The sequence below is a fragment of the Mesoplodon mirus genome (assembly GCF_964341445.2).
Source record: "Mesoplodon mirus genome assembly, chromosome: X".
Lineage (NCBI taxonomy): Eukaryota > Metazoa > Chordata > Mammalia > Artiodactyla > Ziphiidae > Mesoplodon > Mesoplodon mirus.
In genome coordinates, this window is record NC_138981.1 from 135,370,569 (window position 1) to 135,384,202 (window position 13,634).

The 13,634-nt window shown below is 43.4% G+C and overlaps 1 protein-coding gene across 1 annotated transcript in view; it reads left to right on the forward strand.

The window, feature by feature from the left end:
• The window catches only part of AFF2 (ALF transcription elongation factor 2), a 495,793-nt gene that overhangs the window by 332,416 nt on the left and 149,743 nt on the right, over positions 1-13,634 (forward strand). The window contains exons 6-7 of the mRNA XM_082609762.1: positions 2,017-2,053; positions 2,338-2,371. Of these exons, the coding sequence (XP_082465888.1) occupies positions 2,017-2,053; positions 2,338-2,371 (71 nt within the window). The remainder of the gene's footprint in view (positions 1-2,016; positions 2,054-2,337; positions 2,372-13,634) is intronic.

Below are 13,634 nucleotides of genomic sequence, written 5' to 3' on the forward strand. Positions count from 1 at the left end.
CTCAGAAAGCATCCGTTTCTTCCATTCACGAGAGAGCTTGCATGGCGGAGAGGGCCAGCACCCCAGGTATACAAGCCCAAACTTGCCCTATACAATTGTAATGCAATCTCTTTAAAATAATAACAAGTAGAAATATTGGTATATCATTAAGGACCTGCAAATGGTTAACTCCTCATTTATTTGGCACTTGGGAAAATGAGGTGATCTGGATAATTGAAATTCTTGGATAGCCAAAGGTTATCCTGCCATAGGAATCATGTAATAGGAATCATTTTGAAATGTAATTAATATTTTCCTGACTTCCTATAAAAATTATCCTGAACATGCTTTACCCTTTCTTGATCACTTAGACATTATTGTGAGCGTCAGTTACTGTAGAGTGCTGTAATATTATACCATGCTGTAATTGTGTCCTCGGGAGCTATTGAGATGGCTAGGAATGCTTGCCTCTCTATTGAATGGCCATAGACTCTTGTGCTTTTTAAGTTCTGACTTTGCTGTGTCATTTTCTTTGGCCCCCTGTGCTGTCGGTTTTCACGTCTCAATTTTCCTAGTGGCTGTGCCTCTAGAAGTGTTTCCCCTTTCTCACCATCTATGATTTGCTAACGGGTGGGAATCAAATGGCCAAGCTTGTTAGGGTCTAATGTCAAAAGTCAGTTGTCTAGCAGCGAGGGGAAGAAGGCTTTGAGCAGCAAACTACGTGGGCTTGGTGACAGCCCTTTAGTTGAGAGGCCTTTTCCATCTCTTGTGGAGTTTATGGTCGTCTTCTGGAGTAGTAATCATGCCAGAAGATAAGTCTCTTGGGCAACAGAATCATGCTAAATCGATTGGAAAGTTCACTTTTGATTCAAACACAGCATCATTGTTCTTGCTTACTTCTCTTAAAGATAAATTATGCTGTGATGTTATTTTTATTCCATACGGTGGCAAGATTAGCCTTAAAGAGTAGATTACTTGCAGCAGATTGATATAACTAATTCTTCTTTTTAAAATTTTTTTATTGAACTGTAGTTGATTTACAATGTTGTGTTAGTTTCAGGTGTATAGCAAAGTGATTCAGTTATACATACATGTGTGTGTATGTGTGTGTGTATGTGTGTGTGTGTGTGTGTGTATATATATATATATATATATATATGTTCTTGATATAATGAATTCTTGTATTTACTTGAATTCATTGTCTCCAGTTTTGGAATACTTGCTTTGCCGTTGAAGTTTTCTCCTCCATCTGCGAGGAGCTGTGCATGCCCTGTACATCAAGGCAGAGCTTCTGCCTGCAAGTTGTGTCAGGATCCACACAGGTGTCCACGCTCCCAGAGAGCCTGATGTGTTCAAATCCGGATTTCTCAAAACACTGAATGAATTGTCTTGAGGGTGACTTTCAAATAAAATTTAAATCCCTTTAGATAATTCGTTCCACTTGCATAGTTCAAATTGCTTCCTGTACTTCACCAAATTTGTGATGAAGTTTTAAGAACATGTCTCTTGTGAAAATAAGATACATCTATTGCATATGTATCACCATCAAGGTAGAAAATTGGAGTTGTTTCTTTTTTTTTTTTTTAAAAGGAGTTGTTTCTATAAAATAGAACTGAGCAAATCTATTAATTACCATGTTATTTACACTTCTACAAAAATCACAGTTGCTTGTTTGTTTGAACCGAGTCCCCTTTACTTCCACAGGGGTGTCATTGCCTAGCTAAGTGACAAATTATACACTTGAATCTCACACATATGGGTCATTTGTTCCCATGTTGCACACATTTCCAGATAGATACCAGTCTTACGTGTAATTCTGATAAAATGGCAATTATGGCCGTGTTGTAGCTGGTTTGGCTGGCAAATGTTTATCCTTCAAACAGAGCTGCAGACAGTAGGCTAATTAATGGAATTCTTAACAGTGGTTTCCCATTGGCCAACACTAGTCAAGTTATATCTTCAGCAATAACAAATAGATCTTTTGTTTCTCTTGTATCATTTAACTAATGTTTGTATTGTATGTGTTCTTCCTTATAGGAATCCCAGCATCTGACCCCAGGATTCGCCTTACAAAGTAGGTGTTTTGAAAAAATCCTTCTTGATCCAAGCATCTCCTCTCCTCCCCCACTTCCTTCTCCTTCCTACCTAATGTCATGAAAACATAGAATAACAACAATAATAGAAAGTCACATTGTGACGCATCCAATTGGTTTCTTTTTTCTCCCATCTGTTATTCATGGCAGGATTCTGTGAAAGAGTATAACTGGAAGGGCTGCATGTTCAAGACCCATTTCATTCAGAAAGATCATTTGACAGTAGAAAACATGTATGGTAAATGTCTGTGCATTTTCTTTTCAGAGTGGAGCGACCCGACCAGCAGAGCTTCTACAAAGTGAGTACCGTTCAAGTCGTAAGTACTCAGGTTTCTGAAACACGCTTCTTTGGGGGCATTTCGCAAGGAAAAGGTGCTTCAGTGCTGAGCGAATCTTGTTCTCTCTCCTGCTCCTTGAAAACAGGAACCTTGCCTCATGATAATATGGGGTGTGGTTAGAGGGGAGAATGAGATTTCCCACGATAGGCAAGTTACAGTCAAAATGAGTGAATCACCACTAGGCTCTCTAATGGTGTAGAAGATACAGGCTGGGTCAATACCTGGGACACCAAAACAACTGTGATTCTTGAGTAGTTGTTGGAGCATTGTGTAACTTCAGCCACAGACATCGTTATATGTAATATTCAGCCACCACCAATTAGTATGGAGAAAGGACCCGCCTAAGCAGCCGTGCTCGGACATGAGAGGTTGGATGGATTGCTCTGGCCAGTCAGCCCGGGACCTTGCTGTTTGCAGGTCATCTGTTGACTGTATATTAAAGATAAGAGCACCCAGAAAGAGGTGGAATAAGCGATTACGTGACGCTAGGTTGAAGTTCAGAAGCCAGGGCCCTGCAATTCACTCCTCACTCTCTTCCTTTTTTATTAATGTTCACTGAAGGAGGGGTATGGAGAAACCAATTTCCTCAGATTAACCGTTGTAGATTTTGTAATAGCCATTTGTCCAAGAGAGTATCAAGGGAGTAGTTCTCTCACAACTTCTTTCATTCTTAATAATAGAAAATGGAAGCTGACTTTTCTGTGTGAGTAATAGTCACATACTTGAAATTTTTCAAAATGAAATAATTTATGACATTCGAGTGGCCTCATGGCACACTTGAAGTGAATTGCTCACCTTTTGGAAGATCACGAATAATTGCATAAAACAACTGGGAATGACTCCCAAAGAGACTGAGGCTCTGGGAAAGTCAATGGTATTTCCACATTCTTGGTTCTGTTTAGTGGCAAAGCCCCCAAAGCCCTGACCCCATCACCAGACCTCTTATTTGGTTTTCTGGCCTGATCTGTGCCTTCTAATTCAAGGTTCCATTTCAACAGCCAAGAATCCTCCATTTAAAGAATCGAGTCAAAAAAAAAGAGACAAGAGGAAAATAAAACTATAACCTTGATTTAAGGACCAAATTGTATGGAAACGTGGAAAGCAAAATCATCTTTGATATTGTTCATTTCACCTTTTCCAGGAATCATTTTGAATTGCCCTCCGCCTTGTTACCCTAGTAACAATAGACCTTATTCTCCTTACCTCCACTCCTAACTTGCCCCACTCTTATTACTAAGCCAGTAAACTTCACACACATACACACACACAGTTGAGCATTCAGGAAATCAGTGCAGGTTTCCAAATATGAAAACACATAAAAATATTTTTCCATTGCAAAATGATCCCACTCCTAAAGCAAGAGTATCAGGCTCCTGCTGTGAAATATGCTGATTTCCATATAGACCGTAAAATGCAATATTTCAATAGTTTGTAACTAACAGAAATAAACTTGTCAATTGTGGTTTATAGCTAGAGGCTGCATTTCTAGAGAACAGCACTTCATAGCACAGGGTATATAGTGCATTCAGTAGGACTGAGGTTCTCTATAGTAGGCATCCGTAAACCTGGAAGATACTGAGTCTGTTTTATGAGTGAACTGCTCTCTTTTTAGCTGCCTGATCCAAAGTCCAGGCATTGTTCATCAGACTTCAGCTGGAATAAATTCCCTTCTTGTGGTAGGGTATAGGTTTAACACAGGGCAGGTCAGAGTTATAATAATTATTTTTACTTTTAGCTTCCAAATTATTATCAGCTTAGCCATTCCAGTCATTCTCGCATATTTCACTATGGTGTGCTTTTTAAGTCAGCTTCTAGGATTTTCCATCTGGCAGGGCAATCCTCTAGGCAACTAAGAACATCCTGAGTGTAGACAGACTGCTGGTTGGCTAGAGCTTGGTGGGAAGCAGCCCCAAGTCAGCCCTGCTGCAGGAGAGACACCCTTCCAATGCTTGTGAATGTCCTGGGCAAGCTCCTAACCCTCACTGCAGTAGAGAGAGACGGGAGTCTTGTAAATCAGAATCCCTTAATTACTGGGCCACTTTATTTGTTTGCCTCATCTTGGCCTCGTTTCCCTGGATAACAAAATGCAGATCTTCCATTTGGGCCTGGATTGTTTATAAGAACTGCACGCCCAGGCACCAGGTCTGAAAAACACTGGTGCAGGAGTCCCTGAGTGCAAGCTGGGAACCAGCCAGGCTCTGTGCTCCTGGCTCAGCAGGATCACTGACCTTTGGAGAATGGGAGCTTTTCTCGCTCAGCATATACTCCATTGGCACACAGTGCTTTTTATGGGGTGTCCATCTAAATGGTGACATCCTACCTGCTCCAGCTGACTGCCCGGGAGGCCAGAGCATGGGACTGCGGGAATTTCAAGATCTGGGCTTGAGCCTCTGCTCCATGACAGTGATGGTATTGGGGGAAAGCACTGACCTAGGATTCAGAGGGTGTGAGTTTAAATCATGGGGGAATTTATTTTTATTTCAGAGTATAGAGATAGAGTCCCTTGAGGGAAATGAAGCAAAGTAATGAGCAGATTGTATACGCATACGGGTATATATGCAAACACTTGTCACAATTAAAATGTAAATAGCTATACTCTTTAGTAATTAAACTCAAGGTCAAAGTGCATTTGACTTTAACCCTTAATAATTTCTGGAGGAAAGAAGACCTGGCACGTGTTGTTTCCCTCAGCCTGCATGAGTCTGAGTTGTATTATAGTCTTGGAACAGGCCTTACCCAGGTCTTCTAAATGCAATGGAGTTTCAAGCCTCCTTCAAAAAAGGTCTCTCTCTGGGCTTCCCTGGTGGCGCAGTGGTTGAGGGTCCGCCTGCCGATGCAGGGGACATGGGTTCGTGCCCCGGTCCGGGAAGATCCCACATGCCGCGCAGCGGCTGGGCCCGTGAGCCATGGCCGCTGAGCCTGCGCGTCCGGAGCCTGTGCTCCGCAGCAGGAGAGGCCACAACAGTGAGAGGCCCGCGTACCACAAAAAAAAAAAAAAAAGGTCTCTCTCCCCAAAAAGAGAGTGGGGCATGGGCTGTCGAAGGTCAAGTTGTATTTCTCATGCTGTGCAGTTGTGTATTTGTACAGTAATATCATGTTCATTCTGCCTCTAAAGCACCCATTTATTTCAATTGGAAGATTCAGGGATTGAATGGACACCCCAGACATTGGGTTACCTTCTAGTTTCTTCATGAAATCATTAAGGAACAATGGAGGAGAAAACAGAAACTAAATCCAAAGAACTTGGATTTTCCTCATTGGGTCGGATGGCTTCATCTAGCTGGTTATGACATCTTGTCCATTACTTGTCAATACAGTGGCTTTACCAAAATACATGACTCTGTTGGTCTTTTATGAGCTTTCCTGAATAGGGACAGATCAGATGCTTCCTGAGAAGCATTTTCAGACAGCAACCATGAGCTCAAGGGTTTCCATCGAGTCAGTCCTTGCTAGCTAGTCCTAGCTAGTTTTGTGAGGACAATTGAGAAAATGGCAGTTCCAGATATGCAGTTCCTTTGTCATCCTCGGCTGTTTGCATTTAGACTCTGTCCGGCTAGAAATCATCCAGACCCCCTTTTAATCAAGTAGCTCCTGTGTTTTAGGGCATGCTGTTGAAAATTCCTGGATAATTTCCATAAAAGCTCAACATAAAGGCAGATGTAGCCATAGGCTGTTCTTTCCTTGCCATAATACCCGTTCCTCCACCTACGGTATTAGGTGCGGGTCTGAAACCATCACAGCCATGGACCCAGAGAGTTGACAAAAGGCCTGACAAAGACAGTCTAGTTGTGGCCAGTTTACCTGTGGGCGACAGGTAGTCATGCCACACGGACAAATGCTTGAATGTAGCACTAGTTAGGAGGAAAGGACATTATACTCTCACAGGAATGGCGGACACCTGTGACAATAATCATTGTGCTGTTGGGTCGTGCGCAAGGCTAGGTGCCAGGTCCCGTGCCAGGTACTCATATACATCACCCCATTATACTTAGCAGCCACCCTGGAGGGGCTCAAAATTATTCCCATTTTACAGATGAGAAAAGCAGAGCTAGAATATTGTCCCTCCTTATGAAGTATACACAGTCCAGTGGGAGGACAAATTGACTGTTTATCTCGAATGGACATGTTGGCTATGAGTACACAGAAGGGCCGAGTCAGTTACACTGCTCTTCATGGGAGAGCTTGAATGCACAAAGCCCTCTCTTTTCCCACCGGGCTGTCCCTTCTCACGGTATCTGATGGGGTCGGGGCACAGCCTTCAAATAGACTTGAAGAACTGAAGTTGATGGGAAGCAGTCCCACAAGAAATTATACCTCTCTGTTTTAGATGATTCAAAACCTGGTCAAAATTGCTTGATTTAACTGAAAGATCATTATCTCTAAACTTGTATTGATGTGGTATGAAGATTTCATTACCACAGGGAATAGAAAGAGTATGAGAATGTTTTCTGGTTTGCTATGACGAGTAACAAGCGTTACATCATTTCTTAGACGAATTTTGAAACAATTTTTTTTTACCAAAAAACCCCAAGAAACGAAAAACACATTCATGAAAATCCTGACTGTCTTTCTACCAAAATTTTCATCATTGAAAATATTTGCTTTGAGAATCTGATTTGAGATTTGAGAAAGAACTCCCACCTCTAGCAATTTCATATATTCTTTCCTAAGTAGATGTCTGGTCTGCTACACACTTTCCGTAGCAAAGTAACTGTGTAATGAGGCAGGGGAAAAAATGACTGTTATTTTCATAATCAGATTAATTCTTAATCAGAATACATGATTTGGTACTTGGAACTCAGAAATACTACTAATCAGTTTGAGGCTTACAAAAGCCAAACTAAACTCTCCCAATAAACTGAGAATCTTGGTGACTGTCACTGGTTGCAGCCATTCCGGCTTTCAAACTGAGACGTATGCCAACTCTTGCTTTTAACCTGTCTTGTATGCCCTGCATCGTAGAGCTTGCCAACTTTTCCTAAGGACTTAATATATTTTTGGAAGTTCTCCACTGCATCAGGGACAGCCACCTGGGAGCAGAGAAAACAAAATTTGGCAGCCTGTTCAAGCTGTGAATTAAAGGTAATTCACAGTTTGAAATGAATCAGCATGAGGTCCTTAAGAAGAGTAATCAGACATCAAGAGGATTTTATTTTGAGGACTGTATATTGGCTAATGTGACAACAAGCAATATTGGCATTTAGAATGTTCGTGTCAAGAAGCACTGAAGCTGCTGGTGCTTGACGGGCACCAAGACTGAAAACTGGGCCTCCTTTGACGGGAGCTTTGGATTTTCGCTTTCATTACAAAAGCTGCAAACATAGCGTTTGTGCTCAGGGAGCATAAATCTTGAAAGATCAGGTTTGATTTTTGTGTCTTTGTTCATGTGCCCAAGATTTGTATGTTTCAGGTGGATTATGAGACACGTCTGTAATTAGAAACAAACATCTCTCTCCCTTTCTCTCAGGGAAAAGTCAAGTATCTCCTCTTTTCTACCTGATTTGCATCCATGTTTATATTCATTCATTCACGATTTCATTCCTTTCAGCAGAAAGGGGTTGAGCCCCTACTGTGTATATATCTCTGAGCGAGGCAGGGTGGTACCTCAGGGTGGAACACTGCACATCCTCCCCTCAGGGAGCTCACAGGTTACTGAGGATTAGACTTGCACGGATAACGCCAATACCTCAACTAACTCATAACTACTGAGTGCCTATGGCGTGCCAGGCGCTTTCTTTCTTTACAAGCCCAAAGGAGTCAGCCGTATTATATTCTACAGCAGCAGAAACCAAAACTCAGAGATACTGAGTGAGTCACCCAAAGGGCCACAGTAACAAAACCACAGCCGGATAGACTCCAGAGCACATGCTCTTAACCCGCCTTAAAGCCATCCCATGGGCCGTTTGGAGAGGGCCTTCCCAATTTGAATTCAGGTGTGATCTTGCCCTGGTATCAGACCAAAGTAGACTGACCCCAGGGGAGGCCCAAACGGTCCCTGTCATTTTGGTTTTGATCAGGGAAAGGATTGGATCTGAACACTGTCTTGAGTCAGGCCTCTCGTACACAGCACGCGCTGATGGGCGCTGATAGGTACTCTGTAGGCAGCCACCGGTCCAGCCTCAGCTCAGGGCCTGCAGCCAGATGGTGTAACCATGCCTGTAAGATGCTTCCTTTGGTGAGGTGCAAAGATCCAAGCCTTTAAGGGACTTTACCACCCCTCAAAATCCCCTTGAGGGTGAGTTCGGTGGCCTGTGATGGGAGCAGCATCCAGAAATCTCCATTTTGCCGTATTAAAGTAAAAAGAAGAGAACTGGTATTTGGGTCTGTTTTTAGGACAGGTTTGTCCATTACTTTTCATGCTTACCAATGTGGAAATTGCTTTATATTATTGGAAAGTTGCTTTATTTTATTGATATATCCTCATGGCAGAATAATTTTTAAAAATTATTCCCAACGTTATCAACCAGTGGCCTTATTTCTAAGTTCTCCTCGAGATTTTGAACAGTAAATGGTACTGAAGCAAATAATGCTGGTGGAAGTTGCTGAAGTTAATAAGCAAGAGACCAAAGTAAAAATAATTCCAGCTGTATAATTGAGCATAATGTTTTGATCACACACACACATGCGTGCACATCCTCTGTCTCCCAGAATATCAGACCCCTCTAACGCATCTGATCTAATGAGATGCACACTCTTTTTTCAGTCACTAGATTCTATAATGCTATGACCAGGGCTACTTTTCATGTGCCCAGCAACTGATAATCTTATAGCACTTTCACACAATGTATTAGCCTCATGTGAGCGTCGCAGCAATCCTGTTAGATAGCCAGGTGCAAAGAAGCCAGGCTTGTGGCGGGGGGAGATATTTACCAAAGTCCCCCAGCTAGGGAGTGGCGGAGCTGGGCCTGGAAGCGAGGACTCTGCACTTCCATCAGAACGTGCTGCCTTGTCCCCATGTTCCCTAGATGGCTGCAGGGCCAGAACTCATCAATCAGAGCCCTGACAAGTCTTCCAGGCCCAGATGAAGAAAATATAGCAGCAGTGCAGAAAGCCCCATGGATCATTCCTAGAAATTAAAAAGAAACAAACACCTCCCCCCCAAAAAAACCCACCCAACTGAACCTGGAATAGATGAGAAGGAATATTCACCACTTAGCTTCTGAGCTATTCATTCTGCTTTTCCATCCTATCAAGCATTTCACAAATAGCCAGATACTTTGCCCCAGTTACGTTATTGGGAACGTTGTGTTTAAATGGTCTGCTCTTGATACCTTCTCAGAGCTGTGAAAAGCCCTTCCATTTTGCTGATGAGTGGGGAGCAGTGTTGGTAGAACACGGCAGATGCTTGCACGATTACAGTAGTAAAGTCAGTTGAAAAATTTGACAGATGCCTTTCTTTGTGGTTCATCTGTCCACTGTAATATGAGGACCAGGAAAGGAAAAGGTCTCAAAGCTATTTGGTTGACATCTTCAAATATGCTGCCTATATTGGGATGGAGCAGGGTGGGGTTGGAGTATGCCTTCTAAAACCCAAAGGAACAAAACTGTTTTTCTTGGCTACCCTGTGAGATCTTGGCATCCAAGTACAACCTGTAATACACTACTTGGTCCTTGGCAAAGTTTCCAGGGTGCCCGAGAGAGCGATGAGGGGGAAGAGGGCATAGAAGGTCATGATTTACCGAGCCACCAACTTACAATTCTGCCACCACCACTGCCTAATTTCAGGAGTGACCTCATTTCTGCATAAGTTGCCCACTTTTTAAAACTCCCAGATAGATAGCTCAATGTTATAACTCTGTGGGATATTTCTAGATTTTCAAGAGAAAAATCCAAAAAAGTACCTAATGCTTATAGTATCTAGAAATTGTCTAGTATATCTAGAAATTGAGAGGGTCGTTCTATATCTCTCCAAAGTCATTTTCATATATCATGTAGTAGAGACAGAAGGGTAGCAGACTAACTGCATGTGAGCTATGTGCCTGGGTCATTACAGTCACCGTCTGGGGGCCAGGCACAGGGGCAAACATTTCACAAGCATTAGCTGTTTCATCCTCGTAGCATCTCTGAGGCGGGATGTCCTCATCATCACCAGTCCCAGGATTGTCCTCTCAAAGGCTCAGAGAGGACACCTAGCAAATACCCCAAACACCCATGGCCGGACAGCCAATGCCACTGATGATGCAGGAACCGGGCCTGCCTGGAGTTCTCTGCACTGTGCCTTTGCTCTGCTTCACTCATTTCCTCACCTGCCATCCTCACAACCCCTCTGTAGGATGAAACTGGTCTTATGGAGAAGGAAATGGCATCTCAGAGCCTTTCAATGAGTGGCTCAGGATTACACAGCCAGTTATGGAAGGAGACGGACTTTCACTCTAGGATTCTTGGATTACAAAACTTGAACTTTTCTTTCTGATACCTTATCTGCCACACCCCTATAAAGTTTCAACTGAACAATTATGAATTAAGTACAGAGACAGATAATCCTCTTCTAGTTCTACGATGTTTTCCATTTCCACAGAGAGCGTTATCTTCATTACATTCAGGCTTGACTCAGTTCTGGGAGCCAGGAGAGGGGAGGGACCTCAGCTGCCAGGTGGCTCCAATCCCAGCTCCCTCACTTCCTGCTGTGTGACTTGATGAAGTCACCTGGCGTTTTCTGAGCCTTTGTTTCAACAGATATAACATGGAGAAGCGCTATCGCTCAGACTCTGTTGTGAAATGTGCCGCCATCGGATGGGCTCCTGAATGGGCTTGGACGTCCATCATTTGCATTGTTCTCTCCCCATGTTAGCAGTGAGGAAAGTCGTGCTCAGGTGGCTTAAGCGCGGGCCCCAGGCTCACACAACTCACTGTTGCAAGGCTCAGTTCCACTTCTTGACTCCTAGTTAAGTGCTCTTTTTGCTAGTATCTGCCATTACTTCTCACAAGTGTTGTGTCGATGTGGTTTGAATCAGAGGATCAACTCCCAATGCCGAGATCAGTGGACTGAAAGCCAGTCGCTATGGGGGCCACTCCTCTCCTGCTTAGATTAGACATCCCCAGCATGCTTCTGGATGTTCCACCGTGTTGAGAAGAGTGAGTCCATTCTCCTACCCACCTACCCACCCACAAGGGATCACTATTTGATTCAGTGATAGTTTGAGCATTTGCAGAAGAATTTGAACAGTTAAAAAAAATCAAATATGTTTTACAATCTCACTGTCTTAGAGAATGGAATTTGGGGGTTAGGTCCACCCTTTATCTTCATGCTTTTGGTGGGGAGCTGTCTCTCTTACTCTGAGGTTGAAGAGGACCTGAAGCCAGTGACCTGTCTTGACCTTTACAACGGGATTAAAATTCCAGGTTGCTACTGTGGTAACCACACCTTGAAAATTAGATCCTGACACTCACTGAGAAATCTAAAAGTTCACCGCTGCCATGAACTTTGAAGATACGTTGCTTACAATTTCAGTGACAGCCTCTTGATTAAAATAATCTGCCTTTCTGTCTGCTAGAAAGAGTTTGTATGTGTGTGTGTGTGTGTGTGTGTGTGTGTTTTGGGGGGCGGTGCTAAAAGATTATATCTTGATGGATTTTTTAAACATAAAAAAATGGTTGTGGTTTGAAGCAAAGTGGTTTTCTGCATGAAATTTAAATCAACTTCAGCTCAATTTATAGTATTCAGAGAGAGCTGTGATATTCAGGGTGGCAGGAAGCCAAGAGACACAGAAAAGATGTAAAGACACTCAGAGAAGATACTTCTGGGGGTCCTTCCCAGACAAACCTCAGTGACCCATGGTCCAAATGGAAGCCACTTTGAAACCACAGATTGCTGGGCCCAGGTTCTGCTCAGGAGGGAAATGCAGAGCAGGCACACGACAGGCTTGCAGATCGAGAGGGCAGGCAGCCACTGATTTGCCCAGTGGCATAAAGAGCTGGAAGTCATATTCATGCTCCTAAAGCCGGGGCAATAGGAACCAAGCAATAGAGGGCATCTCACCTCTGAAAAAGATGAGGGATTGAGGCATTTGAAATTCCAGGGATTCTCCATCCTTCCTTCCTTTTGTATTTCTCTCTCAAGACAGCAGTTCATGGTGAGTCTGGCTTTATAATTAGTTGTGAGCTATGCCTGTGGTTCCAGGATTTTTAAAAATTTGATTGGGCTTTTTTTTGTTTTGTTTTTTTGACATGCTGCAACAGGATTGGAATGTGTGTTTCTTAGGCAACACATTAAAAAATACCTCTGTAACTCTCTGAAAGGAGCAGTTTCACACCAGAAGTGATGATCTCACTCTGAGAAAGCTGGCAGACTCTTTCCCATGCAACAGAGAGCAAATATTAAACCAGTTGGACAATATCAGGTACTTATAGGAGGGAGGGATGCGGAGCAACAGGAACTCTCAGCCTGCACAGAGGGGCAGCTCTGCCTGAGGACCTGAGGGGAGCTTGCCTCTCGTGTCACTTGAGGGTCTCTTCAGTCTGCTTTGGTCAGTCTGTGTGCCGAGGAGACTGGGACAGTGATGACCAAATTGTGATATTCCTCCAAGGAATGCTTGGGAAAGCCCAACAAATACCACCAGTCTTATACTCCAGAGGGTTCTAGAACCTCAGGTAGCACCTTTGGCTCTACTGACATAATAGGTTCACAAATCTGAGAGCTCCTTAGGGAGAAGTGTGGTATGGATTCGCCTGTGTTTCCTTAGCAACTAGTACAGGACCTGCTACACAGTAGATAACCAGAAATTGTTATCGAGTGAATGATACGTAGTAAAATAAGGATCCAGAAGGTGTCGGTTATTCTGAATTAATAATAATAACATTTTTAAAAATGTTTATTTTGTTTATTTATTTTGGCTGCATTGGGTCTTTGTTGCTGTGCGCAAGCTTTTCTCTGGTTACGGTGAGCAGGGGCTACTCTTCGTTGTGGTGCGCAGGCTTCTCATGATGGTGGCTTCTCTTCTTGCGGAACATGGGCTTCAGTAGTTGTGGCTCGCAGGCTCTAGAGCACAGGCTCAGTAGTTGTGGCAGATGAGCTTAGTGGCTCTGCGGCATGTGGGATCTTCCCGGACCAGGGCTCGAACCCGTGTCCCCTGCATTGGCAGGCGGATTATTAACCACTGTGCCACCAAGGAAGCCCTCTTACTAGCTAGACTATGGTAATTATTTCACCATGTATATGTATATCGGTATGTGGGCCTCTCACTGTTGTGGCCTCTCTCGTTGTGGAGCACAGGCTCCGGATGTG